Source organism: Rhizomucor pusillus, assembly GCF_041956525.1.
Source record: "Rhizomucor pusillus strain CBS 183.67 unplaced genomic scaffold VTP01scaffold_3, whole genome shotgun sequence".
NCBI classification, from domain to species: domain Eukaryota; kingdom Fungi; phylum Mucoromycota; class Mucoromycetes; order Mucorales; family Lichtheimiaceae; genus Rhizomucor; species Rhizomucor pusillus.
Window position 1 is genome coordinate 1927796 of NW_027192145.1, and position 27753 is coordinate 1955548.

General features: G+C 45.5%; 12 protein-coding genes across 12 annotated transcripts; 6 read left to right on the forward strand and 6 right to left on the reverse strand.

The window, feature by feature from the left end:
* Positions 1-26: 26 nt before the first annotated feature.
* VTP01DRAFT_6983 (uncharacterized protein) lies at positions 27-2138 on the reverse strand (the record flags this gene model as incomplete). Its single annotated transcript, XM_069385944.1, has 3 exons — positions 27-446; positions 502-1527; positions 1587-2138. The coding sequence occupies 3 exons, from the start codon at positions 2136-2138 to the stop codon at positions 27-29; spliced, it is 1998 nt and encodes a 665-aa protein (XP_069243356.1).
* Positions 2139-3488: 1350 nt separating this feature from the next.
* Positions 3489-3836, forward strand: VTP01DRAFT_6984 (uncharacterized protein; the record flags this gene model as incomplete). Its single annotated transcript, XM_069385945.1, has 3 exons — positions 3489-3491; positions 3550-3677; positions 3737-3836. The coding sequence occupies 3 exons, from the start codon at positions 3489-3491 to the stop codon at positions 3834-3836; spliced, it is 231 nt and encodes a 76-aa protein (XP_069243357.1).
* A 782-nt stretch (positions 3837-4618) lies between these two features.
* Positions 4619-6737, reverse strand: VTP01DRAFT_6985 (uncharacterized protein; the record flags this gene model as incomplete). Its single annotated transcript, XM_069385946.1, has 9 exons — positions 4619-5274; positions 5344-5544; positions 5606-5622; positions 5686-5755; positions 5811-5890; positions 5949-6058; positions 6124-6233; positions 6296-6524; positions 6594-6737. 9 exons carry the CDS (start codon positions 6735-6737, stop codon positions 4619-4621), a joined length of 1617 nt encoding a protein of 538 aa, XP_069243358.1.
* A 1634-nt stretch (positions 6738-8371) lies between these two features.
* VTP01DRAFT_6986 (uncharacterized protein) lies at positions 8372-9409 on the forward strand (the record flags this gene model as incomplete). The annotated part of the gene is made up of 2 exons (XM_069385947.1): positions 8372-8942; positions 9015-9409. 2 exons carry the CDS (start codon positions 8372-8374, stop codon positions 9407-9409), a joined length of 966 nt encoding a protein of 321 aa, XP_069243359.1.
* An 819-nt stretch (positions 9410-10228) lies between these two features.
* VTP01DRAFT_6987 (uncharacterized protein) lies at positions 10229-11189 on the reverse strand (the record flags this gene model as incomplete). The annotated part of the gene is made up of 4 exons (XM_069385948.1): positions 10229-10282; positions 10348-10528; positions 10577-10788; positions 10845-11189. The coding sequence occupies 4 exons, from the start codon at positions 11187-11189 to the stop codon at positions 10229-10231; spliced, it is 792 nt and encodes a 263-aa protein (XP_069243360.1).
* Positions 11190-11910: 721 nt separating this feature from the next.
* Positions 11911-13554, forward strand: VTP01DRAFT_6988 (uncharacterized protein; the record flags this gene model as incomplete). Its single annotated transcript, XM_069385949.1, has 6 exons — positions 11911-12019; positions 12092-12202; positions 12280-12928; positions 12986-13176; positions 13243-13344; positions 13418-13554. 6 exons carry the CDS (start codon positions 11911-11913, stop codon positions 13552-13554), a joined length of 1299 nt encoding a protein of 432 aa, XP_069243361.1.
* Positions 13555-14174: 620 nt separating this feature from the next.
* VTP01DRAFT_6989 (uncharacterized protein) lies at positions 14175-17106 on the forward strand (the record flags this gene model as incomplete). The annotated part of the gene is made up of 5 exons (XM_069385950.1): positions 14175-14774; positions 14841-15527; positions 15585-16271; positions 16321-16444; positions 16502-17106. 5 exons carry the CDS (start codon positions 14175-14177, stop codon positions 17104-17106), a joined length of 2703 nt encoding a protein of 900 aa, XP_069243362.1.
* Positions 17107-17480: 374 nt separating this feature from the next.
* Positions 17481-18886, forward strand: VTP01DRAFT_6990 (uncharacterized protein; the record flags this gene model as incomplete). The annotated part of the gene is made up of 3 exons (XM_069385952.1): positions 17481-18381; positions 18446-18693; positions 18758-18886. The coding sequence occupies 3 exons, from the start codon at positions 17481-17483 to the stop codon at positions 18884-18886; spliced, it is 1278 nt and encodes a 425-aa protein (XP_069243363.1).
* Positions 18887-19064: 178 nt separating this feature from the next.
* Positions 19065-19952, reverse strand: VTP01DRAFT_6991 (uncharacterized protein; the record flags this gene model as incomplete). The annotated part of the gene is made up of 2 exons (XM_069385953.1): positions 19065-19829; positions 19896-19952. 2 exons carry the CDS (start codon positions 19950-19952, stop codon positions 19065-19067), a joined length of 822 nt encoding a protein of 273 aa, XP_069243364.1.
* A 1581-nt stretch (positions 19953-21533) lies between these two features.
* Positions 21534-23180, reverse strand: VTP01DRAFT_6992 (uncharacterized protein; the record flags this gene model as incomplete). The annotated part of the gene is made up of 3 exons (XM_069385954.1): positions 21534-22007; positions 22067-22287; positions 22400-23180. 3 exons carry the CDS (start codon positions 23178-23180, stop codon positions 21534-21536), a joined length of 1476 nt encoding a protein of 491 aa, XP_069243365.1.
* A 534-nt stretch (positions 23181-23714) lies between these two features.
* On the reverse strand, positions 23715-24922 carry VTP01DRAFT_6993 (uncharacterized protein; the record flags this gene model as incomplete). Its single annotated transcript, XM_069385955.1, has 4 exons — positions 23715-23764; positions 23828-24352; positions 24410-24637; positions 24697-24922. The coding sequence occupies 4 exons, from the start codon at positions 24920-24922 to the stop codon at positions 23715-23717; spliced, it is 1029 nt and encodes a 342-aa protein (XP_069243366.1).
* Positions 24923-25062: 140 nt separating this feature from the next.
* VTP01DRAFT_6994 (uncharacterized protein) lies at positions 25063-27640 on the forward strand (the record flags this gene model as incomplete). Its single annotated transcript, XM_069385956.1, has 13 exons — positions 25063-25122; positions 25271-25322; positions 25398-25522; positions 25587-25690; positions 25755-25808; positions 25882-25916; positions 25979-26165; positions 26221-26284; positions 26340-26647; positions 26723-27131; positions 27188-27329; positions 27396-27541; positions 27605-27640. The coding sequence occupies 13 exons, from the start codon at positions 25063-25065 to the stop codon at positions 27638-27640; spliced, it is 1722 nt and encodes a 573-aa protein (XP_069243367.1).
* Positions 27641-27753: the final 113 nt, after the last annotated feature.

Sequence of the window (27753 nt, forward strand, 5' to 3'; positions counted from 1 at the left end):
ATATTGTATATATATAATAGTCAATACTAGAAACTAGCAACCGGTGTGTGTGCCTTGCCTCTTGGATAGAATAGAAGCGTAGAAAGATATAAACCAAGTGTGATACCGATAGAAGCTTCGATGACTGCCCAACTGAACAGTGCCGCCGTGTTTCCTCCCGCCTCTTGCGCGCCTGAGAATGCTGCCAGTCCACTCCTCAGACCAACGGCTCCCGGCACAAGCAAGAACGAACCAAGCAAAATGGCATCAAATGATATGTCTTGTGTAATCTTGGTATACAGATTGCCGAGGAGACCTACGACCAGCGCTGGGACCAACTGCGAAACCTGGTTGTTCGCGTGTGTCCAGTTTGAAAGTGCATAAGATACTGCGTAGCCGGCACAGGCGACACTGATCATAAACGGCCAGCGACGTGGAAGTGCACGGACAAAAATACAAAAACAGATCTAAATGCAGTAGTTAGAAGGATACACTACATATTGAATGAATAGCAATACTTGCACAAAACCACGGGACGAATAAAAAGTACCACCAGTTGGAGAGCGTCTTTGGACAGGTGTCTGGATTGTACAATTGGACCTTTGTATCAAATGTTCTGTAGAGACCTTGCCCTGTGGTAAGGCCATAAGCTAGCAAGAACGAATAGATAAAAGCATAGACTAGGCGGATGACACCACTAATGATACTGCGGCTTGCCAGCTCCATAATAGACATCGCCATCGGCCATCCAGGCAGCAAGACAATAACAGCTGCGAATGCAGTAGGTGTGTAGCAAATGTTCGCGTAGCTGACTGCAGTTGCAATGAACCCGATAATGATAGATACTGTGATGTCGAAAAGAGGTCCCATACCAGGGAGCTTGCTGGAGAAGATCTCGTAGATTGCTAACCACAGACCAAGACCAGCTGCCATGCCAGCTTCTTTCCATCCTCCTCCAAAAAAGATAATTGATGAAGCGAATGCGGCAAATGCGTACGATAAACTTCGCACCCATTCTGGAAAATACAGCGGTAATGCCTTGATACGCTCCAGATACTCGATGGCGTCATCTACTGTGGTTTGTCCAAGCGTAATGAGGCGCTCCAGTCGGTATACTTCAATCAAGCGACTCATATCAAAGCCTTGGGTCTGTCCTAAAAAGAACGTTTCGGTCGCATGTGCAGCGCTGTCGTAGAAGCTGAGTAAGATAACGTCTGGCATATAGACAAATGCAGCATCGATGTCGATAGCAGTCGCCGTGAGCCGCAAGAAATGCTGGATACGATGTGCTGGGCAGCCATATTTCATCAAGCTGATGGCAAGCTTCCGCATGAGAGCTTGCTTTTGCAAATAATTGGCAATCTCAAAGGTGAGACGAATACGTTCATCGATATCCTTGAAGCTCAGTTTTTGGCTGGACTTGATGGAATCCACGCGCTGTTTACATCGATCAACGCGAGGTACAATGTATGCGTTCGTCCGCTTTGCCTTCTTTGTCCTTTTCTTCTTTTGCTTTTCTCTTGTTACTGGTTTCTCAGCACTTGAATCCTATTTAGAAAGACATTGTGAGCGGATTACACAGAAGGCCACGGTAACTGACTTAGTACTTGTATCTGTCCGAACGAAACTCGCGGTGGAGCGTGGCTCAGGCTAGCGCTCGGTCTCGGCGGTCTTGATTTGGAGGAGACACTGGCTCTATCTCCAACGGCGCCCTGACCCATTAATGTTGACTGGATACCTTTGATCTCACCTCCTGATGGTCGCCTGAATCCACCACCGCTGCTGCCACCGCCACCAACAGCATTGAACGTTTGATCTACAAGTCGCGCTGCTTCCAATACATTTTTTTCAAAGGTCGACTTTTCTCCACTTAATATCCGCACACGCATTGCTTCCATTCCCAACGGGTTGATAAATGAACCCTCTTCTTCGTCAGTCTGTCCCGTCGGAACCTGTTTAGATAGCAGCTCGCTGGGAGGCGACTGAGACTTTTGCAGTATGGCTTGCCGCAACGCCTCAAGTTCCAAAGGAGACGGCTCATAGTCTTCTGCCGATGTGATATCCTTTTCCGCTTGCGATTGTACATCTACCGAGTCTCGAGGATGTTGCTGCTGCTGCTCTTTTGGTGATTGCGGTTTTTCTTGACTTGCTTGCTCCATTATCGAATTTAACGATGGTGATGATATTGACATGATATGTTTGTTTTTCTAGTGGAAAACCTGCAATGCGTAGCAAACAAGCAAAAATTTGTGTTCGTCTTATTGAGGAGTATGTTCCGAGACATTTTTCACCGTATCAAGTAATGGATTGTTATACAGGATGGAAGTAAGAAACAACGATAACTTCAGTGACGACGAATGGATAAATAGCTACGTCCGAAATGTAGCAAAAATACAAATCTTTACAATACCAGTAGCTTTGCTTTGGGAACTGAATAATTCAATTATTATATGCAAGATATTTTTAAAACCATCGAGTCCTTATATCCTACTGTAGCTTGGTGCATAGGGCGTTTATCAACCTACATAGCACGTATAGATGCCGAATCCTGAAGTTGAATGGACTTGTGACAAGCGAGGAAAGCTCGAGGAGCACCACCTATCTCCACTGTAGTCTCTGTAAAATGAAGCATTTGCAGCGATAAAAAGGAAGAAGCTTTGCATTCTTCTTTGCGACATTATCGACGGTTTGCATTTGTTTAGGTGTGCTTAGGTAGGATTGGCTAAAGTCATATCTTTCGTTTTTGGCATAGATACTTAGAATTTGCACTTTCGAGGTCAACTTGCAGTACCCAACATTGTTACGCTGCCACTCCTTTGCATGTTACATCAGTAGACACTGTGAAGTTTGTAAGCTTCGATTATAGAGCAGGTAGCAACTGAATTTATTTCCAATTTGGGCACATCTAAGGCCCTCAGTATGTCTAAATGAGTACCCCTCTGAGCCTAATAGAGTAACATAACAAACTCTACTCAAGTTTCCCAAAGGGGGAGCCTCAGCCCTATTTTCCGCCGGAAAGGGAATCCCCAGTAGCCGGAAGTGTCCCAGCGGAGTTAGTAAAAACTAGCCACACTTTGGAGGCCTTCTGTGATTTCGTTCCTTCCACCAAGTCCACAAACGTCATCTGTCATAAGACCTGTACCCATTGAGGAGTTCCGACATTTTATTTGTCAGTGCACGACAGAGAATGGGGGATGCGACATTAGTTACTGATCCCGCTCTCAGCAGCGTCACCATAGATTAGAAGTCCTTTATACCGAGTCCTAATGACTAGAATGTTGTAACGAGGGATCATGTACGTGGGTGCGACTAATGATTGTCAGTAGCGGATGCGACATGGACCTTCGGGTGCTCACAGACTGTGTCAAAAAAGGAAAGAGGAAGATGTCGGACCACGCAAACCGGCACGGACAGTGTGAAATTGCTTGTTGAAACCAAGCTCATCCTTGACGACTGTCTGGCGAAAACGGACGATAGTGATCAACACGTGATCCCAGCCATCCAACTCTATGGTAGCTTTTTTCATATCCATCCTTTGCACTTAACTCTTGAATAGGTCATACTTTAAAGCTCCTGTCTCTGCGATTGGCAGCAGATGGACTTAACGTCGCTGTCTCTGAAGGCACTGCCAAGTTTCCCGTCAACCCCTTTGACCTCAAAAGCTTCCGGAACGTCATCAAGATTTTGTATAATTCAAAGTAGGGGTTATGCATGACCACAGCGTGATAATATTTTCTAAAATATAAATATGCAATAGATGGCAACAGAACAGGTCCAGCAAAACGAGAGCGGTGTTGCCGAGGTACGTGGAGTCCTCCACCCAAGGACAAGCAGAGCAGGATCCCAGAAATAACTGACGAATTTACCCGCTGAATACGTCTACTATTGTATTTTATTACGTTGTATTTTTATTTTTATATTTTATTATGTTGTCTTCTTGCTTTTTTCATATCCAAACAAATGAACTCTATTTCAAGTGGTTTCAGCTATAAATCTACGGGGACGAAAATCGCTACAGCTAGAGTACTGTGTTCGATATGCTTGTAACAGACTCATCTCAACGACCTATATATTTGAATAACATTCAGCAAATTACTATATATTAGCAGCAGCCGACATAGACGGCTGGTGAGCTGGGGAAAGGGTGTAATACAATAGACGGGAGATGCTTTTATGCTTGCATTGCGCATCTGCTGAGACGAGCCCTTGGCATTACTTTTAGAGGGCTCACAGCATTGATTGGATGATGATCTAATATACTGGTGGATATGAGTGATTTTTGACAGAATTGCTTATCATGCATTATCTGAAATATGCACGAGGCAGTACTGCATAGCATCATTGAGCTGAGCATACCGAAATATCAGCGCAAATGATATCCAGATAAAACTTTCAAGACGGTGCAAACAGTCAATAATACTATCACAAATAGCACAGGACAAGTGTGAGGAAGGAGAAAGGTCTTGGATTAGATGCGATAGACGCGAATTCAATAACAAGACCTTCTTCCCCGCGTTACCTCCGTGCGCATAATACTCCACGAAACCATGCTTAGAATTAAAAACTTCAATATATTATCGCAAAAATTCGAGGTATATGTTACAGATAAGATCAAGCAACGTAGAAGGCAAAACAAGTGTTAAGCATCAACGAGTTTAGATTCGGCTGTTTTTGCTTCCTGCTGGTCACGCAATCCACGCATACGTTCCCAAACATCCATGTGCCGAGACATGGGTCGTCCATCTTCGGGTCGTTCTTGATCCTGATTCAAAGCACGTTCCCAAGCATCGTGATCTGTAGCGGTGTAGGTACGCATGCCCGCATCTCGTGTTTCCGCGAACTTTTCTTCTTTGCTGTCTTCGTTGCCGTAAACAAACAACGGATAGTCATTGCTACCACGGCGTTGCATGGTAACTGCTCCGGGAAGCCAGCGAGGGTTCGTGGCACGCGCCTTTTGCTTTTGTCGTCGGCGCCACCAGTACACACCACCAACAAGGATGATGAGTGCGAAAAGAGCAAAGCCGACAGCCAAGCCTGTGTTTCTGGACTTGTTGCTCTTCTTGTTCGGGTTGGAAATGACAGTTGGATCGTAAGGCATAGGATCGTCGCCGCCGTCAGCTTGTGTTTCTGGGAACGAAGGAAACGAGAAGCTGCATCCTGGATCGGCCTTGGCAGTAGGATTATCCTGGTGCGAGATACTAGATATCCATTTCCACGAAGACATATCCAAAATAGCAAGATTGTTAATGTATTTAGGAGACCTATAATCGCCGAGAGGTACAACGTCCGTGAATCCTAGAGGAAAGCAGAATCATATTACATATTAGGATAGCCTGAATTGCAAGTGTCAAATATCAATGTTACCAAACATGACCAGCATGTAGTTTCCGTAGGTAACAGCACCGTGACCGGCACGAGCAGCTGGCGCTGTTCCACTGATATCTGGCTTGGACCAGGTCAGCGTGCATGTATCCAAGACATAAACATCCGCGGTGCCATCAAATGTACCGCTTGGTGCAGATATGTTGTGACCTCCAAACACGACAATGGACTTGCCATCCGGTGCTAAGTGTAAAGTTTAGTGCTCAGTTGTCAGATCAGCTGTGAATAGATAATTTTTCATTACCAGGAGCAGCAGAAAAGCTGAAATAAACGGGCGGAGCAAGTTAGAGACTTTTGGATTAAGTAAACTTTGCATATACTCACGCATATCTACCAGGAGGTATGTCTCCAGTTGTCGCCATACTAAGCGCTTTGTTGCTCACGGTGTCAAAGACTAGGACCATCGTTTAGACCAACTGTTCTCTTTGTAGATATATTCTGACGCTTACCAACAGCGCTGCGGAAATCTGCAAAGATATCTGTACCATTGATGTTAACGATGCCTCCAAGAATAAAAAGCAAGTCGTCGCTGTGTGTAAAGGTGTTGGTGATAATTGTTGTAAATTTTGCATGAACGTGATACATACATCAATACTGCAGAGTGATCGTAGCGCGGTGGAGCCTGACCCCAGCCGTACTGGATGGCTGGCCAATTCCATGTATTCGACCTGGTATCCAAACTATAGAAATCGTTGTACTGGAAAGAGACATGTTGGCTTTAGCTGCATGAATATTGCTGGCTGTTGAAAGAATGATACTTGCATAATCTTTGGACTGTATCGCCCGTCCTCCGTAATAAAATGCTGTTCCTGTACCGTTAAGCGAGGCAGACATGCGAGCTCTTGAAGAGGGCGAGTTTCCGAATTCAGATACTGTTCGATTTTGAGTGGAACTGGATCGAAAGCTTGCTGGGTAACATGATGTAACTACTCACCTCCGCCCCAAGAACCTGCGGTGTTGTACTGGACGAGTCTTGCCATTTGATCTGTTCCACCTATACCAGATTGCACGTAGATTGTGTTATTGCTGGGACCAGCATACGCCACACCGTACATGAATGGTTTGTACTGTCCATTGTTTTGCACATTGGACGGTGTGCTCCAGCTTGGGCAGCTTGTGTCGAGACCTTGGCTCAAGTCCAAAGCATAGATATCAAGCGTTTCCTGCGTGTGTATAAAGTCGGATTGTTATTATGATTGGATTTGTCGATCCATTTTTTTCGTAAAAAATACCAAGCTGCCGCCAACAATATACACTTGGTCGTTAAGCAAGACTGGCGAAAAATAACTTTGACCGGTGGGACCTGAAGGACAGTTCTGTGCATAGATGGATGGCGCTAGCAACGCCAAACCCAAGGCAAACGACGACGCTAACATGTGGCAAAAGGAGAGGAGAGGGGAAAAAGTGTGGACTCTACTCTCACGTTTGTCACACGTACATCTTGGTTAGGAGTGTGGTACAGCTGCTCGTGAAATGCCCATGGAATTGATTCCGCCTCATCTTCAGCATTTTTAGAACTAAACTTTATAGTGCCACAATCTCCATATTCCAACATGGATTGAATTATGTTCTCCTGCCTTTGTACAGTCTGCTTTCACGAAACGAGTTCAAAGAATTAAGAGGAGCAAGCAGACTACGTTTGCTTACAATGTAGGTGGCGCTGTTTGCTGAGAAAACAATCGTGGCGTGCTAGAAGCAAAGTATAATGAATAATATAGAGTGTAGGTTCCTTTCCCTTAAAGATAGCTGCTGTGGGCCAGCCGCAAGCATCTAAAGTTTAGTCTGGATTTATTGACTGCAGGGAGATCTGAAGGGGACAAATTAAATATTCTGCCTGGGAGCTTTGGCATTGATTTATATGGCATTGCTTGTATGCAAAAACATACACGCGGGTAAACGTAGCAGCCAGTATTCATTCTATGCTGCATACATAAATCATGGCTACTACAGTGCGGTACAAAGTAAACTTTTCATCGCCACCGGCGCTTCTTGTAGAAAGAGGAAAATGAAAATTAAATTAAGTAGATATGCATTTAGCCCAGAGCATACCAAAGTAACTTACTCAATGCATAATTCGCCATCAACGAGGAGGCAGAGCATCGTTGGCAAAGTCAGCATGCCATCATATTTTCAGATATTGGGACCAGGTTACTCTGTTGCGAATGGGAAGTTTTCGCATTGTATGGTATGGGAACTTGTACCGGTTGGATGGGCTAGAATACATTGTAGGTAATACGAACAATTCTTGGCACTACCAGAACCAGTGAAAAGTACTACTTGAGAAGCAGGTTATCTGAAATTAATGCGCACTTTGGTATTGATTGAATATTGGATCTATTTGCTACACGCATGGTCTGTATGAGGGCAGACAACGTCTGCTGCCATATCATATACGCTTAAATAAGGCAGAAAAACAAAACTCCCAAAGGATCGACATTTCCTTACAGGGTCCGACATAAAATGTTTGTCAACAGATCGACGTCTGTTTTGGATAGCGGTAAATCTATCGGGATGATTACTTTCTGGTTGTTTCAGCGGACGAATACTTAACTAGTGATTGCCCAGAACGTTGAGAATCTCCGAAAGAATATGGTTTATATGTTAGTATCTTCATTTCGCATGAAAGTTACCGGTTTTATCTGCAGCTTGCTGGTATACGCAGTCTGTAAAATAAAGTTAAAAACAGACGTGGAGAAAGGACGTTCGCGACGAGTACTATTTTCTGTTGTATTATTATCACGGTCAGGTTGTTACAGACAATCATATGTTCTGCCTGAAACAAAAGAAATTAGCGCAATTGATGTTGACTTACAAATTTGGTTAGTGCGAACTCATCGTCTGAACAAGATCATCCATTGTTTCTCTGTAGATGAGCCAAGAGGTTTTGGCTAGTCGCCGATCGAATCGCCCGCGGACCACGGTCCAAAAATGTACTGTGTAAAGAAGAGGATCGAGAACATAGTCCCCTCATACTTACCCTCCTTTTTTCTATTTTCCATACAACATCGTCATGAAGTTACCTTCGTTCATCATTTGTATATTTTTTATTTTTATTTTATTACAGCTTTCTACCACGACAAACGCAGATTTGGTCTTTGGAAGCGGCGGTATCTTGGGCGGAGGCGATAGCAGTAGTAGCCCTTCAAACACGGCTTCTGGCGATCAGCAGCAACCTTCAAACACGCAAAGTAGCAATGACAACCAACCGACAAATCAACCATCTGCTTCGCAAGACAGTCAGTTAGCATCGCCGACTTCGAGCGGTGGAGATCAACATCAAACTTCCCAAGCAGCTAGTTCTGACAACAACTCGCCTACGCCTGCTCCATCCGCTAGCAAATCTAATGATAATAATAACCACAGCAGTAAGACAGACGGTGGAAACAAAGCAAGCGATTCTCCTTCGCAATCAAATACCGACAGCAACGGCCAGTCCTCATCAGAGACGCAGGGAAGCGACCAATCATCTGCTACAGGCGACTCTCAGCAAGCAATCGACAGCAACAGCAACGATGGTGGCAGTGGCGGCAGCGGCCAGAGCACGACTGGAGTTATCGTTGGTTCTGTGGTTGGCGGCGTTGGTAAGTAGAGCTATTATCCCTATGGAAAGAAGGGAATTATTTGATGCTTATTTGAGAGCTATCCTTTTTTAGTTGGCATTGCATTGATTGCCGGCATCGTTACCTGGCTGAGTCGCCGTGGTGGTTGCACTAGCCGAACACGTCCACGAACCAAGGATGGCTTCGAGCACCAACCTGAAGATGATTTCGCATTTAACATGTCTGACGCTCCCATCTATCCTGGTGGTGCGGCTGCAGCGCCGCCTCAGTCGCCAATCCAGAACCAAGCACGGCGGTTTGTACCTCCTTCCCACTCAGCAGCAGGAGCCGGTTACGATCAGAGCGGTGGTTATGTATCTGATGGATACTATTATCAAAATAACATTGCTGCAGCACAGCAACATGCTTATTACCAGCCACACATAGCGCCACACCGAGATAATATGAAGCCAGATGAAGTCATCGAACATAAACCAAACGTAGCATAAATGACCTTACCTTGTATGCTCTCGCCCAGCAAACAATGTATATTTTACCATCAAACCCTGTACAGCTTTCCTGATATCCATTTCCAAAGACCTTGAAAAATCTGCGTGCGCCGCTTTAGAAAAACCAGACTTTGTTCTCTGTGTTCTGTCAAATAACTTTAGAACAAATTTTGTGATGCTCTAAACTGCACTCCATCTTACCTAGCAGTTTTTGTACTCCTTTAAGACAGTCTTTCAAATATATAATATCACGACGAAAAGACCGCAATAAATAGTACATTACGTACAAAATGTGATAGTTAATGCTTACATTAAATTTTCAGTTGAGTTGATCAACAGCATTCACAGAGCGAATGGCAACAAGGATTCGAAACATCTTCCTATGACTTTTGCAGTTCGAAGTATCCCCCCGGACTTTTTGGTAGCCTTGCGAAATGTAATGGTACTTGGCAGCCATTGTTGGTAATCAGGTTTGTAAGCATATACTCTTTGCTGCTAAATAACGCATAAGAAATTTTATTTCATGTAATAAAGGTTCATATACTTGAAAAAGTGATACAGATCGAAATAAAACACGGTATTGAACCTGTCGGTTCTTTGTTGATGTGTTGAGGACATTCTCATACTAAAAGCTGTTGCCAAAGTTTGTGCGTCAATATCAGGAAAGGCGCCAATGGATTCATGATCAAGGTGATAGAGCATCAAACAGTCTTAGTAAGGTCTTTGTTATCTCGATTCCCTACCCATGCTCTAACGTATATTGTAATATAAACAGCAAGGCAGGGAGGAACCTTGCAGGATTTGTGGCCAATGTCCCGATTAGGACGTTCCAAGACGTCCCAGCACGTGACTGTCGTTCTCTACTTCCTTACTCTACGTGCATATTATATATCCGATGGTTGGTCAAGAACGTTCGCTTTGTATATTTACACGCGTACCTTGAAGACTTCCGATACATATTTCAATTTTCTTGTCGATAACTTTGACGGCTGCTTTACGTAGCTGTTATGCTCCACAGGTTTTCCTCGCGACCCATATCGCTCTACGTGATTTGCAGTGTTTGACATGCCGAAGTAAGTGGATGCAAGTATTTTCGAAACCTTGGTTGTGTAAAGGTAGCTGAAGGATGTTGGGCTTTGAAACGATCCCAACAATCACCAAAATCACTAGGCAATATTGGCGTTGTCCTTTATTATTTCAGTACCCATCATGAGCTGCGATATGGAATAAGATAACGTCCCTAAGTCTAGTGTCAAAAACACCTTTTTCCATTGGACTAACGTGTCGAGAACATCGACCACTAAGGGAACTGGCCAGGGGTCGGTACGGTAATCTTGTTCAATGCCTGGAACTGCATTGAATTGTTTATCTCTCGTTTTCTTTTTCACGAAGAATCCATCCCATGTTCCTTGATCGCTCTTTCGTTCCAGTACACCATGTTCCACCAATTTTGTGATTCCTTCATAAGTAGTTCTCGCTCCGAGTGTGGCATCCATGCGTTTGGTCGACTTTTAATGAGTTGTGCGTCGCCGTTGTTGATGTGTAACTCCAATGGATCTGTCTGCATCAAATCTTTGTAAGATGTCCCAAACACATCCAAATTTCTCATCATCTCCTTCAACCGTTGCGTTTGCTCATCGTTCAAATTCTTGTTCTTGTCAAGGCCTTGCTCGATCAACTTCTTTGCAGTTGGTTCGCTTTCCAGGACCTTCCTGTCTTGGTTCTTCGAAAAAACCATGAAGTAGCTTGATTCTTCCTCATTTGAGGTGTCCTCTGACATTTCGCTATCATTTTCTTGTAACAATCTTCCACCACATAGTACCGTCGGCAATTCCAATATCTGTGTTTCCCCTTTACCTTGAAAATATCGACGCTTAAAGAAAGTTAACAGGAGTGGTGTTACCATGGAACGATTTCTCTTGAAATTAAGGGGCGCTCACTGTTAAGCCATGTCAATGAAATATATGCCTATTACGGTCAAATTCTCAATGCTCTACATTTCCGCCTTGGAACTAGGCTTAATCGGTGGGCATATAGCAACATAAGGATATCGCCTTCATATTATGGCAAAGGGAATGATGCTGAAGAGCGTCCTTATCAAGAAGTAGGAGAAAAAACAATGACTTTCCGAGCGGAGAAGCTGCTGATAGCAGAGCAATTACCGCGAAGAGTAGGCCCAACGCCTAGCCTCATACACATCGATTTAGGCGGGTGCAGGTCTGAATAAACCGGCCACAGATTGCCGCCTCATCAGCCCAATAAAGTAATATCCCATGTCGACATGAACAGTTCCTGCATACTATGACCCAAAATGGATTGTGCTTTTGTTTGTCACTAACTTTTGTATACTCGCAACTAGAAACAAAATGTGCCCGAACTGTCGGTGTCAATCGTCGGAAAGATGATCTCCCGTGCGAAACAAAGAAACTTTGAATAAGTGTGTGCCTGAGAAAACCTTCGTTATCGGATCTTCCCTCTAGAAAAACCGTCAAAACATAAGAATGCGCTTGAGTCCCAACAGCATTCCATCATACTGGCTCTACGAGGCTCCATTCCAGTCGCCTTCGACGGAACCTCTGCCAGACTCTGCAGACATTGTTGTCATTGGCGGTAAGGCAGATCGCTTATTAGTTTCTGCCGAGATACTGTTGCTTATACCAGTTAATTACTTTGCCGCTACAGCTGGTCTGACCGGAATGTCCACTGCTTACTGGTTGCAGCAAATGGAACCCAGTTTAAAAGTAGTTGTGCTTGATGCTCGAGGGATTGCCAGCGGAGCCACTGGTCGTAACGGTAACAAAAATCTAAAGCGTTGCTGCCTTGAAATTTCCCACCCCTGATTGCATACCTTTTCTCACGTGGCATTTTAGGTGGCATTATTTCACCAGGACTCAACGACGATTACGAGGAGACCGTGGCTGCCTACGGAGAGGCATCTGCCAAGCGTCTGGTCGAGTTCGATTACAGAAACGTAGACGCCCTGACAGAATTCTTGTCCAAGCATGCCGACAAGGATAAGGGTCCATTCGATCCAGAATTCACATGGACCAAGGGCACTGTTGTCGCGTGGTCGTCTGAACAAGAAGCAGAGGAAGCACGGCCTGGAGCCGAAAAGCTTGCCAAACAAATACCAGATGACATCCGGGTACTCAGCCCAGAAGAGTCGCGAAGAATGACAGGCGTTGAGGCGTTCAGATATGGAGGTTTGCATGTAAAGACGACTGCGATCGCTTGGGCTGCCAAGATCGTGTTCTGCCTCGCACGTTGTGTGCAGAACAAAGTGCACATAGCAACGCATACACCCGTGCAATCTGTGGAGAGTAAGCAGGATCACATCAATGTGCATACAACGCGCGGTGTCATTCGTGCCTCGAAGGTTGCATACTGCACTAACGCATGGACTCAGAGATTATTGGGTGCTCTCAGTGGGTGCATCGTGCCAGTACGCAACCAAGTTGTCAGTGTTTGTGCCTCGCCATCAACACCTCGATTCGACTATATCATAAGCGCAGATCGGGGGTATGATATATCTACAAAGGTTTATGCAATTGCATTTCGATAGTAACAGTGAGATAGATATCAGTATCTTTCATGCCGACCTAATGGAGATATCATTATGGGCGGTATGCGCAACATTGTACCCAGCAAACAAGAGCACGAAGATGACGATTCCACTCTAAACATGGCGGTATCTCATGCTTTAAGAACGTTTATGCGTGAGACAATCAAGGCTCCAAATATTGATCGCGAATGGGTTGGCGTGATGGGTTCGTGCGGCCAAAAAGATTTCTAAACGGATCTTGGATAGTAACATGGAAATTTTTCTCGTTAAGGCTTCTCAAAGGACAGATTGCCTCTGATGGGTGATTTACGTCATGTCCTGGGAACGGACCAGGGCAGAGGACAATACATTGCAGCCGGATTCACAGGGCACGGTAAGCATTCCTGCAAAGGGGGAAATAGGCACTGGAAAAGAGGAACAAGTAACAACCTTATCAATTTTCCCAGGTATGCCTCGAACTTTCCTTTGCGGCAGAGCGTTAGCTCAGTTGTTGACTGGTCAACAGCCTGAAGATTGGTTCCCAACGGAATTCTTGTTAGAGCATCCATCCAGATCAACGTGGTGGAATAGCAACAAACTGTAGATGAAGAAGAGGAGGAGGAGGAAGGATTGTCTCAGCAGCACATTGCACACAATAAGTCTATACTTGTTTAGACTAATTTATTTTTGTCAAACGATCAGACGATCGATGGATCTGGACGAAGTTTTGGCGGTTATTTGTTGTGCACAGCGCAGCAGATCATGTGGATGTTTGTTTGCGATCTTTGTGAAGAAAGAGATCTGCACTGCACTGTGCCCGTGAGAGGTCAAACATGGCGGACTTGCCAGAGATATGTGAAAAGAGATATGTGAAACTGTATCTAAAGGGAAATACACAAGCAGAAGAAACACTTATGGATCATTGGCCAAATTTTTGATCAATGAAAGAAAAAAGTCTGCCGGAGCTGTTTTCTCCACCATTCGTGCGAGAGAGGACAGAGCCAAACGCCCGCTTCTCAAACATTGGATGATGCAATTTCATTCCGACTCGAACTCGTCCTTTCCACCTTTTCCCAATCCTCTACACTTGCCTGCCTGAGCCTCCTCCTAGTACGATACATAGACGAGACACGTGAAACACACTGCCCTGCATCGAACTATCAGGGCATTAAACCTGTCGACTTCCCCTCTCTGCAATAGCAATACCCAACGTGATTCGCCACAATGGACGGCCAGCAAGCAGATTTAACATGCACCTCAGAGACAGGTGATTTGGCGCAGCCAAGACAGGACAGTGGAATGGGTGGCCTCGAACAAACGTCAGAAGCCTTCTCAGTTCCCGTCGACCCGCAACAGCTGGTTGCCTCTCTTTGCGTCGGATCTTCAGTCCAGTTCCAGAACTACACTTCGCCACCTGCATTGACCCGGCAAGGAATTAAGATTGAGGAAGATGCTTTAAATAGCTCGGGACCAATGTACACGGAAATGGACTCTGAGCAGATTCCATTTCAGCATCCAGCCTCAACCAGTCAGCAAACCGCCTCCACTCAGCTCATGGGTGTTCCGCAAGGTCACGACATGACGCATTTGCCGCTGCAAGCCTACGGTGGAGCTCCGCACCTTAACGTGACAACGATACCCGGCTCGACCTTCGTGCCAATAGAGCAGTCTCAGCAGGATCTGCGACATCAGTCTTTTACAATGTACAACGCTGCTGCAGAGTCTCAGCAGCAACAGGACTCTCCCCAAAAACAAGAACAACAGCCAGTGTTGCTGACTTCAGGTACCTTGCTAAGCCCGCCAACAGCGAATGGCAATCATACGGTATGTTCGCGTCATATGATACCCATGATCTCTCTCTGGGGCATCCTTGCTAATCTATAGCTCTAGCAATCTAATGTGGGAATGGAGCCAATGAATTTGGATCAACCAATGATGCATCAGCAACAGCAACAGCAGCAAATGCCGCCGCCTTCCCACATGCAGCCACAGCAACAACCTCACGGGATGCCCATGAATATTTCAAATGAACATGCTATGCCAGCTGGCCCAGACCTCATGTTGTACAATGGATCTGCGCACAGACAATCACCTCAATTTGAACACGCGATGCAGTCCCCTCAGGAGCAGCAACAGCAACAGCAAATGATTCATGAGCTGCTATTCTCCCCACAGCAAGGTCAAAATCAACAGCAACAACAGCAGCAGCACCAGCAGCACCAACAACAACAGGAGCAGCATCGACAGCGACAGCATATACAGCAGCAACAAAACGAGTACCAGAGACAGTTGGCACAGCAACAATTGGCAATGGCACAGCGAGCTAACATTCAACCAGCTGCATTGCAGTATCCATCGCATTCGAATACGCAGCAGTTTAGCAGTCAGCAGTCGACTAACACGACGCAAGGTGGTATTTTGTTGCAACATCCCGACCAATGCGGGCAACCATGCCAACAAATGCAACAAGAACAACGTCCTCCGACGCAAATGGTATTCATCAACGAAAACCAGGAGACACAACGCAACGCCCTCCGTCAGCCTGATACTCAGCAAACTATATTTATCCAGGAAAAGGTGATTGCACCAGCAGCATGCAACTACTGAGACGTAATTAATCAACGTACAATTTAGATTCCTGAACAAGAGGGACGACAGCAACAGGAACAGCAGATGCAGCAGCAACCTGTTCCACACGGCGAGAACAGTCAGCCTAGCCGTCCAGACATGATTTCACTTCCGTCCAACTCATCGGCCAGCTCGTCAACCATGGAAGCTGCGTTGCAGTTCCAATCTACACCTGCATTGTCGGAAACGTTTGCAAAAGCAGCTGATGTTTCAGAAAAAGAGTTTGAAGGCATGTCTCGAGAAGAATTGATTGCTCGCTTGATGGTGCTGGAGAAGGAACGACGAGCTAGTCAAGCTGAAAAGCTGCATCAGCAACAGCAACAGCAACATAATCAACATCAACATCAACAGCAGCAGCAGCAACAACAAACAGAAGTTATAGAAATCAAGTCTGAAAGTAGTACAAACATTGATGAGGAAGAGGAAGATGCACCATCCACCCCGCCTGATGGACAAGATCGAAGCATAAAGAAAAATTCCAGTCAGAGCAAACAAAGCGAAGATGCTGACGATGACGATGAGGAAGAAGACGAGGACGGTGAAGGACACGGTGAGGGACACGGTGAAGGACAGGATCAGGAACCCTCTGCGACGAAACCGATGCAATGTTTGTGGAAGGATTGTGGTCAGACATACCAAGGCGTGCGGAACCTAACAGAACACATATGCGACGTGCACGTCGGCGGTGGCAAGGTGAAGTATATTTTTGAATCAATTCCTTTGGTTGCTAACGGATGATTAGCCCACATATCGTTGCGAATGGGAAAACTGTCCTAGAAATCAAAAACCGTTTACCAAGCGTCACAAGATGTGCAACCATCTCAGGACACATACTGGCGAGCGTCCGTTTGTATGCACCAAACCAGGCAAGTATCATTGGGTCTTTCAGTAAACGAGCATGATTTCTGATGAGTGTTTGCTAGGCTGCGGGAAAAGATTTTCTCGACCAGATTCTCTTACAACTCACATTAAAACTCACTCCAAAGTGAGACCTTACGTTTGTCCGGTACAGGGCTGCCACAAAGCATACTATCATTCACGATCTTTAAAAAAGCATCAACAAATGCATGAAACAGCAGTGACCGGGACAGCTACTTTATGTATGCCTGTTGTCAGCCAGCAGCCTTATGTATTTGTAGGACAAGCGCCTGGCGACTTTATCCCTCAATTACAGCAGCATATTATGACAGCACAGCCTCCATCACATCACATCCAACCCAACATCCAGCCTCGGCCGTCTGTGGACATGAATCATACTTCGATGGCTCAAGGACCCGGATCTATCGCTTACACTCACCATCCCAACCACGAAGCCACGGCGACTTTGGCAGTTCATGCGGGCATGACAACGCCACCGCAACCGCAAGGCTTCAACCATTCCCATATGCTCCATCATTCAGGTCAAGCCCAAGATTATTTGATGATGCTCGATTCATCATCTGGAAATACCGCTATGAGCACTCCAAGTGCACACTCTGAAAGTACACATACTATCATGCTTAATGAGCATAGATTTGAAGGCGCATGACCTTTAGCGAGATTGAATGAAAAAAAAGCTTATTTTTTGTTGTACTGCCATATCATGTTTACATTCTTCTTTTTTTGCAAACAAGTTTCCTTTATTGATATCTCCTTAATTTTTTACCATGTTTGTTCTGAAGACTTACAGATGAAGCAACGTTGGTTCGATCTGGAAGTGCAGGATTTCATCTTGGACTAGGTCTTGTCAACCTTGCACCATTGTTTTATTTACATTACTGTGGCACATCGTTAGCAGAGCGCGGCGAGCGTCTCACCAAAATGGCACCATAGTCGGGGACGAACGGCGGTGGCATTTCTTTTCTGTATTTTTGATACTTCTATATGAATTCTTTAGGCTCCAAGTAGTCTATTGGCTTGTCGATGACGGAATCATCTCGAAGTAAAGCTACTGATCCTTACTGCGATGAGGGCGATGCTTCGCTTGACGTGCCCGTTACACGATCGTCTTCAGATCCTTATTGTTCAAATGGCACGTTAGTAACTCCATCCACAGTAGATAGTGTTCAGCCTCCCACAGCCGTTGCTCTGAATCCGGTCGTCGACAATGGTTGCTGCGCCGAATGTTGCCCCATTCTTGCTGCTCAAACCGCTGCACCACTACCCGCAACAGGAGCTTCCACTGCTGCTCCTGCAGCAGCAGCTTCGCAGCCTCTGCCTTCCGCCCCTACGCATACTCCACCACCACCAGCGCAATCGCAGCGAACAACAGTACTCCCGATAGTCGCTACTGGTAGCACAGATGTTTCTACACCGCCTTCTCTTCCTCCTTTATCCTCCTTTTCAGAAGCCAGTCCGGCTCCAGGTGCAGACGCCCAAGTGCCCGAAAACGCAGACGCAACAAATTCGATAGCAGGACGGAAACGCCGGCTTTCCCAAGTGAGGATGTGCGAGTGGGCGGCGTGCGCAGAGACATTCCCGACGCTCGACCAGCTTACACCGCACTTGTTCAAGGACCATCTGAACAACAATCGAAAGATCGATTTCCACTGCCGGTGGGGATCATGCACTGTGATAGTGGACGGCTCGGATGCGTTGCTGAACCACTTGACGAACCATCTCGGCGAACGACTGATTTATGGATGCCGCTGGACCAACTGCGGGGAGCGGTTTGCGTCTTTTGACGAATTGACGGGTCATCTTTCGGAGGTTCACGTGGGAATGGGTCGCGGAAAGTACCTTTGCGAATGGGAAGAATGCGACCGCCGCGGTAAAGTCTTTACGCAGCGACAAAAGATCATGCGACATATTCAAACGCATACCGGTAAGCCCAATAAATCATTTATCATTCATTGTTTTTCCGGCTGTTGCTAACACGGTCATTTTAGGTGACAAGCCTTATCAATGCACCGTTTGCAAAAAGCGATATTCGGAATACAACATCATGACGCAACACATGCGGACGCATACGGGCGAGAAACCTTACAAGTGTCCTGAAAATGGATGCGATCGCGAATTCTCAATCCCTGGCGCCCTGACTATCCACCGCCGTGTCCATTCCGGCGAGAAACCATTCTCTTGTAAATATCAAGGATGCGGCAAGAAGTTCTCTGAGAGCAGTAACTTGTCGAAACATGTGAGTAGCCATTTATCAGATTATCGATAAACGGGTTAGCTGACCCTGCATCTTGTTGATACAGCTACGCGTACATACTGGCGAGCGGCCTTATCGTTGCTCCTTTATACCTTGCGGCAAAGCGTTCTCGCGAGCTGACCAAGTCAATCGGCATCTCAAGACGCATGAACGTCAAAAGAAACGAAAGACATAGTTCCATTCTTCTTTTCTCATATACTCGCTAACTTTATTGTTTCCTAGTCGAATACATGGCTTTGAATTAATTGCAAAGGAGAGAGAAGAGGGATGGCTTGAGATGTACTGTATGTGTTGTGAGATTGTATGTGTGTATGTGTGTATGTGTGTATGTGTGTATCGTTTGGCATTGTTGTTCACTTTCGCTCGCTGGATGAAGCATCCACGCTACTCATTGGTATCGTTTCGTATCGCTTTCCTTTACTCTTGGTGGTGGCTCGCTGTGCACTTTGCATGATGGCTCTTTTTGCTTTTCCAACTGCTCTTGTCAGCGGTGCATCGTCTTCCTGCGGCATTGAATGGGATGATTCACTATTGTGTAAACCAGATGGATCCGATGTTTTCCGTTTCTTCTTGGCAATATGTACCCAATCTGCACTTGGTTCGTTTTCAGCGTCAGTTACATCTAGCTGCAAAGAGGACGATGCTCCCGGCTGGTGTTGTTGCTGTTCTTCTTCCACATACTCTTCATTGCTGTTGTTGCTGGATGATCTCTGGGCAGGCTTTTTCGATACAAGAATAGGTTCCAACTCACGGCGCATGCAAGCCCATTCTCCACCGAGCGTCATGACGATAGTTGACACTGTCTGCAAGATCCACCATGCTCCACAAGTCGGAAAGTGTCGTGTATGTATCCATACAAATATAAGGTGTATAAATTCGAGCGTAAGCACGAAGTCGAGGACGAGTTTTGCGCGCTGGACGAGTAGAACAAGCACCGGAATGACAATGACGGCGTTCACGAGCCAGACGAGTGCCAGCGTCCAGCCAAAAACAGTGTCTGTCCGGATTTCAGTGTCGCTTAATATCGCATCCAGTGACAACTCGTCGCCGGTCAATGCCAGGGCAATCAAGAGTAGGAGACTAATGAGGATATAGAACACAGACTGCAACGCAACAATCTAGAACACAATAACTTAAAAATTTGTGCCGAGCGCTGGCAGTAGCAGCAGCAAAGACGAACCAACCTGTGCTGTAATGAGGAGGGGATCCCATCCTGTGGTCCGAAAGGACGCTGGGGCCATGGTTATAAGGATGTGATGCGTAGTGCACCAAAAAGGGAAAATGGAGGAGGATATCTGTGCTTCAGCAACACAACTCATGATATGTAAAAAAGCTTGAATAGAGAAATTTGATAAAGCATGTTGCTCTGCTTCAAAACAGATATCCCTCACGTCGCTACATCGATGTTACAATAGCGATAGGTAGTTCTAGCCGTTCAAGCTTACGCCACCGAAGTGAAGCTACAATTGAAGATCGTCGATAGCTGCTTATGCCTTCATAGAAGAACTGATGATTCAAAGGAACACATGAGCATTGGAAACATGGTTTTCAAAAATACACTGGAATTTATATATGTATAAATATGAAGAATACAAAAAAAGAAGATATTCCATGAGGATATCTTGCTGCATCTTGTTGCAGCTCTTTCGCATCTCTTGTTATAGTTGGCTGCTGGCTGAAATCCCAAGGATGCAATGATTGGGACGGGCAGTTGTTCTCCACATTACCGGGAACGAGGCCATTGCGCTGTGCGCCGCCTTTCTATTGGAAATCGTATTAAGTACTTTGGTCATCTTTGAAAGCTTAATCTCCAGACAGAAAAAGGTGTTGATGGTCCAACCCTCCCCAACGTCTACGACCACGTCTACAAGCTACAAAGTGGTTGAATTCTTGAACTTTGTGGTTGCCAAATGCAAGCAACAACGTAGGGTTTCTGGACGGTATCGTAGCCAACTGGAGGAACAGAAGAAAGGCCAGAATCGTCCAGAGCTCCTGCGCTAAGGCGGGCGATCCGAACGGTTACGCTCCAAAAAGCAAAACGGGTCCACGAGTCAAGTAGATAGAGCCTTGCGCCCGGTATTCAGCAGTTGTCATTCTTTCCTGTGATATGTTCTTAATGCTCACCATCCGAAACTATGCACGCGGCTTGCATGCACTTGGCGAGGAGCTGGGCATTGCTTTGTCACATTTCTAGACAGGTTTGTGAAAGTCGTCAATATCAAACTCTCGCAACGCGACAACTAATGTCGTTTATTAGCACCATGCTTAGCTTCGCAAGTCCGCCAAATGCATCTGCAAGGCAAGACGCGAGTTTATTTTTCGGCAACACAGTACCTACCATTCTGTTAGCTTGACCCATTCAATCATTTTAATAAGCAATATACATAAATATCCAGACTCTCGTACAAAAATAAAATAAAGTCACGTATCTAACTACTTTCATGCAACTCAATATAATTGTTTAAAAGTTCCTCCTGGTGGATAAAGTGCTATGCTCAACACTATACGATTTGGCTTTAACTTATAGTCGTTGCTGTATGAAACTCTCGATGACGAAACAAGTGGTACCAAACAACACTACTCTGTAAAAACATAGAAGTTTATGCTTCCAGTTACTTCTTGAGGAAGTGAATAAAATCTGTATGGGTACATAGGAGACTCATAGCAGAACAATAAGACTTGAGCGTCTGCACCTGTGACGTTCATCCGCAAACTAATTTTTCTGCTTATGATTATTATAGCGGTCTTATAGGGAGGAACAGAGCTTCTTTAATTACTGCGGCACCCATGCAAATTTGGTATGTTATTATTGTTCGGTGATATCAATGCAGAGGAAAAGTTTTCGCTGATGGTGGCGACGATGCGCTTGGTATTTGACCCCGTGCTTGCCACTGTGATATCATAGGAATAACAAAACGGGACCACCAACCAATACTGTCGATAGCTTCGGCTGACTTTGCAAAGGGAAATGCTTGAAAGACATGAACCATATCTTGATACACCTCGTGATATACAAGTGATGTCTTTGTTGCTCCTATCTTTTCGGCAAGAGCATGAATCTCGTCGCGAAGAGATTCACAGGCGCCAGATTGTATCAAGATAGGCGGCAGATACTCGAAATTCTCTGCGAAAATCGGTGAGACGTATGGGTGTCGTACCATCTCTAGCGGCTGTTCGGGTCCTATGTATAGGTGTGCGGGGTTCATTGCTTTCAACGTTCCAGGATTCGATGGTAAATAATCGTACACGGAGGCTTCCTTCCAGCTCGGATACGAAAACGTCAAATCAACCCAAGGCTATGAAAATAAACTTTTTCAATACGGTTTGAAAGTACAATGCAATGCCCTTTACATACTGAGAGCAAAACTGCTCCTTCTGGCTGCGGCAGTCCGTGATCGCGGATATACAGCATGAGTGCAAGGGAGAGCCCGCCTCCGGCCGAGTCACCCATGATGAGAATATTTTTGGGATCAAAGTGGCATCCGTGGTCGGTATCAGTAAGATACAAATATGCTTGCACGGCATCGTACAATGCACCTGGAAAACGAGTCTCTGGAGCTAATCGGTAGTTTACGGCTTTTTATGTATGCAAATATTATATGTTTTGTTTATGTAGAAACCCAACCACGGTAAGTGTTTCAGATTAAATAGGAGGACATTGTGTACATAAATACGAAATATAACTTACCAAATATACGTCGCCCTGTTGCCCTGCTAATCTTGTGTGTGAGAGTGCGATGCGACTGCGCGCTCATGGCACAGTACGCACCGCCGTGAAAGTAAAGCACGATTTTCTCAGGGGATCGTGCACGGGGTACAACTGCCGTCGTCCCCTCATTGCGATGTTGACATATCCGTTGTATTTGTTCTTGCTCTTCTAGATCAAAATCCTCTAATTTCTTCTTGCCGCTAAATATACTTTGGCAGCGGTTCCAAATGGTACCTGCTGACATCCATTCAGCATCCAGGATACGAGATCCATCTTCGTTCTTGTCCAGTTGCTGTAGAATGCCACGGAGATTTCGTGGATGTACCCGGAATGAGCCATCTTGTGTTTTGGATGTGAGCGGCCTGAGCCAAGTCGGGAATATCAGCATCACTCGCCAGAATTCCAAACTGTTTGTTAAAGAATGGTCTCGGAGCGCCTGGAGGATGGCCATGACCACAGTCTGCTGGATATTCCACAATGGCTTTTTTGGCTGGTAAGAAAAATGCAGCCAGATAGCTGACACCAGCTGGCTCAGGTTGGAGGGAATATGCAACACAGTTTGAAACAGTTCTTGAAGAACAAGAGCAGTGGGCGCTGGGATCAGTCGGGAGATAGAGTTTGACTTTTCAGTTTGTTGCATAGCAACAACCTCGCTCCCATGTTCGTTTGGAGTTGGGATTGCAGGGCCGCAGCAGCCTGGTGTAGTACATGTTACGGTTATCCACGATGTTGTTGCAGTCGTCGTTGTCGTCATTGACATTTGGTGGGAAAAAAAGGTCAAGGAAGAAAGGTGCAAACCAAGATTTGTCGGGGAAATTTCAGGGACAATAGCGTTTACTGTTCGATGAGCTATTACCCCACACAAAAAAAATCCAACAGAAATTTCATATGCTACTGTGCTACTGCTGATGTTGCTGCCCTGATTGTGTCACAACCACATTGTCCGGAAAACTGTTCCGGCCCAAGAACGTCTTACCCCGCTCTTTGTCGCCTGCATCCACGTTGCAATCTCAGCAGGAGGGCAAGTATATACTTTCGCACCGTGCCGCCCCAGCCGTACATCAAGATAGACAAGGAGAAGAATTCTGACGAGCCAGTTTCCAAATCGAGGATCGCAACGAAACGCATGATCTTCGTTGCAACAGAAACGACGGCATTTCTCCGAGAATATTAAATGATGGCTATGATGCGAGATGGAAATTGCTGTTTTCGAATACTTCGCGATGATAGGAGGGCATGCAAGTGCTATAACATATTAATGTTTATTCTTTTGCCAAGAAGTGATGTTACGTATTTACAATGTTTCAAGGTACTCGACTATAGCCCCGTGACGCCACGTTTCGGCTAAAAAAAAGGGTTGTTTCCTAAGATATGTTGTCTTTCACACGTAGCAGGTGCATTTCTTACCGAGTTGTTTGGATGATCTTCCATGTTTATCTTGTTTTGCAGGATCAGCTCTGCCTTGTTCCACAAGGAACTTGGTGACTGCTAGGTGTCCTTGACGTGCTGCATGCATGAGAGGCGTCCATTCATCCCATGCATCTGGTTTATCCCAGTCGCACGGCACTAGACTTTCCAGCGTCCGCAGGACATCCAAGTGACCTAGCATGGCGCTGTGGTGGATCACGTTACGTCCAAGTGAGTCAGGATCGTTGGGGTTGCCACCACAGCCGACAAGGTACCGAAGTAATTCCATGTTGCGAGATACAGCTGCATCCTGGAGGACGCTGCGCCCGGAATTATCCCGGTGCTGTAAAAGCTGTTGAGTGGGGACGTTTGCAAACGAAAATAGCATCCTTGTCATTTCCAGCGCAGCTCCTGGATCATCCGTGTAAGCAGCAGAAATCTGGATAGGTAAACGTCCGGATCGTGTCCTTTTTAGAATCGATTCTGGACATCTTTCCGCGAGATATTGGCATGCAAGAACATGACCTGAACAATAATCAGTTCGTACGTCCTAAAGTGAAAGTTCACACATGTCCAACTTGCCATTCTGTGCAGCCAGGTGAAGCGCTGTCCGTCCATCTTTGTTTGCCAAATCAAGTCGACAACCTGCTTGATCTAACTCTTGAATGATATCCAGCCGACCCTTGAGCGCTGCAATCATCAATGGCGTCCAATCGCCTCGCTTCAAGGCATCAATGTTCACCTTGCACTCTCTAGCTAGAAAACGGACACATTCCAGCGAATCAATGGCCTCGTGTATAGGTTGCCGTCCTACAAATATTGTCAGCCCAGACTACAGTGCATGCATATACAAGTATTGCCCTCTGTACCATGCTCATTGACCGCCTCGAGATCTGCATTGTACTGTCTCAGCAATCGCAGCACCGGCAAGGAATGAGCGCGAGCTACAAAGTGTACGAAAGCGTCTCCGTGGTTGTCCTTTGCATCCAAGCACTTGGACAGACTGCCGCTTTGCTCGTATTCAGCAAGTAAGCGTTGGATTGTGTTGGGATCGCATATGTGCTTGACGGCTGTGCTCAGGAAACCTGTCTCCATTTTTTACCTGTCAAAAAATTCATGCGATTCTCGAGCACTAGCGCTGCCTCCCACACTTGATTTTTAGCAAGTTCCGCTGAGCTTTTTAATCCTCTCGGTAACGAACCCCTCCTCCCCTCTCTCACTATTCGCAATCGAGAATGCAAGTAGCGTCCTTGGCTGATTCACCCACGTTCTGCGTCGAATGCCGAGATCAAGAGGTACCTGTCAACTCTAAAACCCCATTTCCTAGTTCTGGCTATGCTCTGCAGGCGAGATCGTGGTGTTGCGATGAGTTTGTCTGCAAAGCAAGGGGACTGCGACGTTTGGCTTACAACGGAGTAACAAAAAGCTCAACCTTATTTATAGGCGTCTGTCTTTTGTGAACAGTGCGATGAGGACTTTTGCGAAGTATGCCATGGTAATATATTGCCACATATATAGTTTGCGTATTCTGCAGAAATGAGGGAAAACTGAAGTAGTATCTTTGCAACAGCTATGCTGCATCGCACTGGCAATCGTCGAAAGCATATATCAAGGAATCTCGCAGTGAACGCACCAAAAACTGACGCCACCGCTAAAGATCACGGCGCCAACGGAACTGACACATCATCTGCACAAGTAATATACTAGACCAGAGAGTCGATAAAGGACGAGAGACCTGACAGCAGCGTAAATGTTGTAGAAAAGCAACGGAAATGACGAAAAGATGAGTACTGCAGCTATGGATTTGGATGGCACAATTATTCAGGGCTCAGGAGCAACATTTGGAGAATGGATGGAGAAGAGGTATATTTAAATGCTGCATGCTGACCGCAGTATGAGGTGTGACTCAACCTGAATTGATTAATAGAGCAAAATACGTGCCGTTGCGACTTGATGCAGAAGAACGCAATTTGCTTCGACTGTATGTATTATTGTAAACGGACCTTTATATTTTCCGTAGAAGGATAAACTTACATGATTCTTCTATGCAACAGACTCGAAGCGGCCTTGAATGTCTCTGAATATACAGGTAAGGAGGATGCATAATTGCCCCTGTTTATAATACGAAGCTAAATAATGATTCATCTCTAGATAAAATTGACATCCTCACGTACGCCAACAAGGCTAGAAGAATTGTCGCCCAGATTCGAGACCTATGCGCCATCATATCCGGCCTACTTGTTGCAAGCGATTACAAAACAGGAGAACGATTGTTTTCAGAGAGAAGTGTAAAGCAAAACGAGGAATTATTCCAGCGGGTGTTCGAAGTTGGCCGACGGTATGTAGCTGAAGGAATTTTACGACATTATTCCAATTCTCAACGCGATTTCTAGACATAAGATTATGAACCCTGAAAAAATGCGTTCGACGTACGGAAAGTTAATGTACATGTTAATGGTATATATGCATTTTTCGACCATTCACACCAACAATAGCTAATTTATCATCGCAGGATTCGGTAATGCCTGAGGTTGAGGATATGCTCGGCTTTTCCTGCGTCATTCCCATCAAGACTGTTTTCGATTATCTAAAGGCCAACGACTGCCTTGAGCTTCTGCACGACGATGCTATAGCACTTGCAACACGTGAAATATCGACTGAATTCAAGAGTCGCGCGCAGATCGATGCCGAAGTACAACGCAAGAAACGCGCCATTGAGATGTTAAGTCAGAAATACGCAAACGATCGAGTATCTGCAGATGATATCGTCCGGTGTCTGGCTTCTTTGTCGGATAACCATGCATACTTGAAAGCTAACCGGTAAGTTAATGTCGATTCCGGAATAGGGAGCATTCCTACTCTTCGAGTAAAAATGCCCTGACAACAAGTTTCTAGCGATCCTTGCGAGAAAATGCTCAAATATCTTACCAAATACTTCAACCCCACGAAGACTGAGAGTGGATACTCATTAGCGATCGTCGCTGGTCGGCATGGTCATCGACTGACTCACAGCCACTCTGCACAGTTTTCCTACGTTCACCAGTCACTGTGCCTGTGGCGCGAAATTGTTCACGAGATGTTTATGCTTTGGAGTTTAGCAGACGACGATCTGATATCGGTGAACCCATACCGACTCACCAACACCGGTCAGGGTCTCCAACGTATACAGCAATGCAGAAACGTCAGTGGCGCTATGCATAAAATCCTGAACCGAGCGCAAAAGAAGAGCGGGTCTTGGGTTGGAAGCAGTGTCGTCCATTTAGGCGATAGAAACGTTCCAAACGCATTCATGTTTATCGACAAGGTACGAGACGAGCACGATAGATCGACGATTCGAGAATCTAACGACAGACTTTAAAGTATAATCAAGTATCGCGAATCCTATCCCCCATTGTAAACACACTCGATCGGATAGACTCATTGGCTCAGCAAGATCCAGCAATAGCGGAATACATAGAAGATACGTTTGGAGGTGTAGAGCAGTGCCGCAAGGATATTCTCTGTAAGTTTAACGATATAGCTACTTTGTGCATTATGGACTACAGTCGAGCTGATATGAATATAATAGATGACTTTTTCCGCTTTGGATTCGATGGATCTGGCGCAGACAATTACTTTGACGCAGGTAGCTGTATTGATGGACGCTTGACATCCGCTTGGAATTGGTGCTCGCAGATTGAAAAGAAAAAGTTCTTCCCAATCTTCTTACTGACAGTACGTACAAATTCCTTACTACTTTTTTACAGCTTGTAAATCTTAACATTCTCTTTCGTCTAGGGCTTTGTTGGGTTTGATGGTGGTGGATGGAATTAGAACGCTAAGATCACTACATAGAAGACTCAAAAGATTAATGATAATAATAACTTAAAATGAGGCCGGCAGAAGATAGAATTTATGAATGTTAATGTTAAGTCGATGTGTCACAT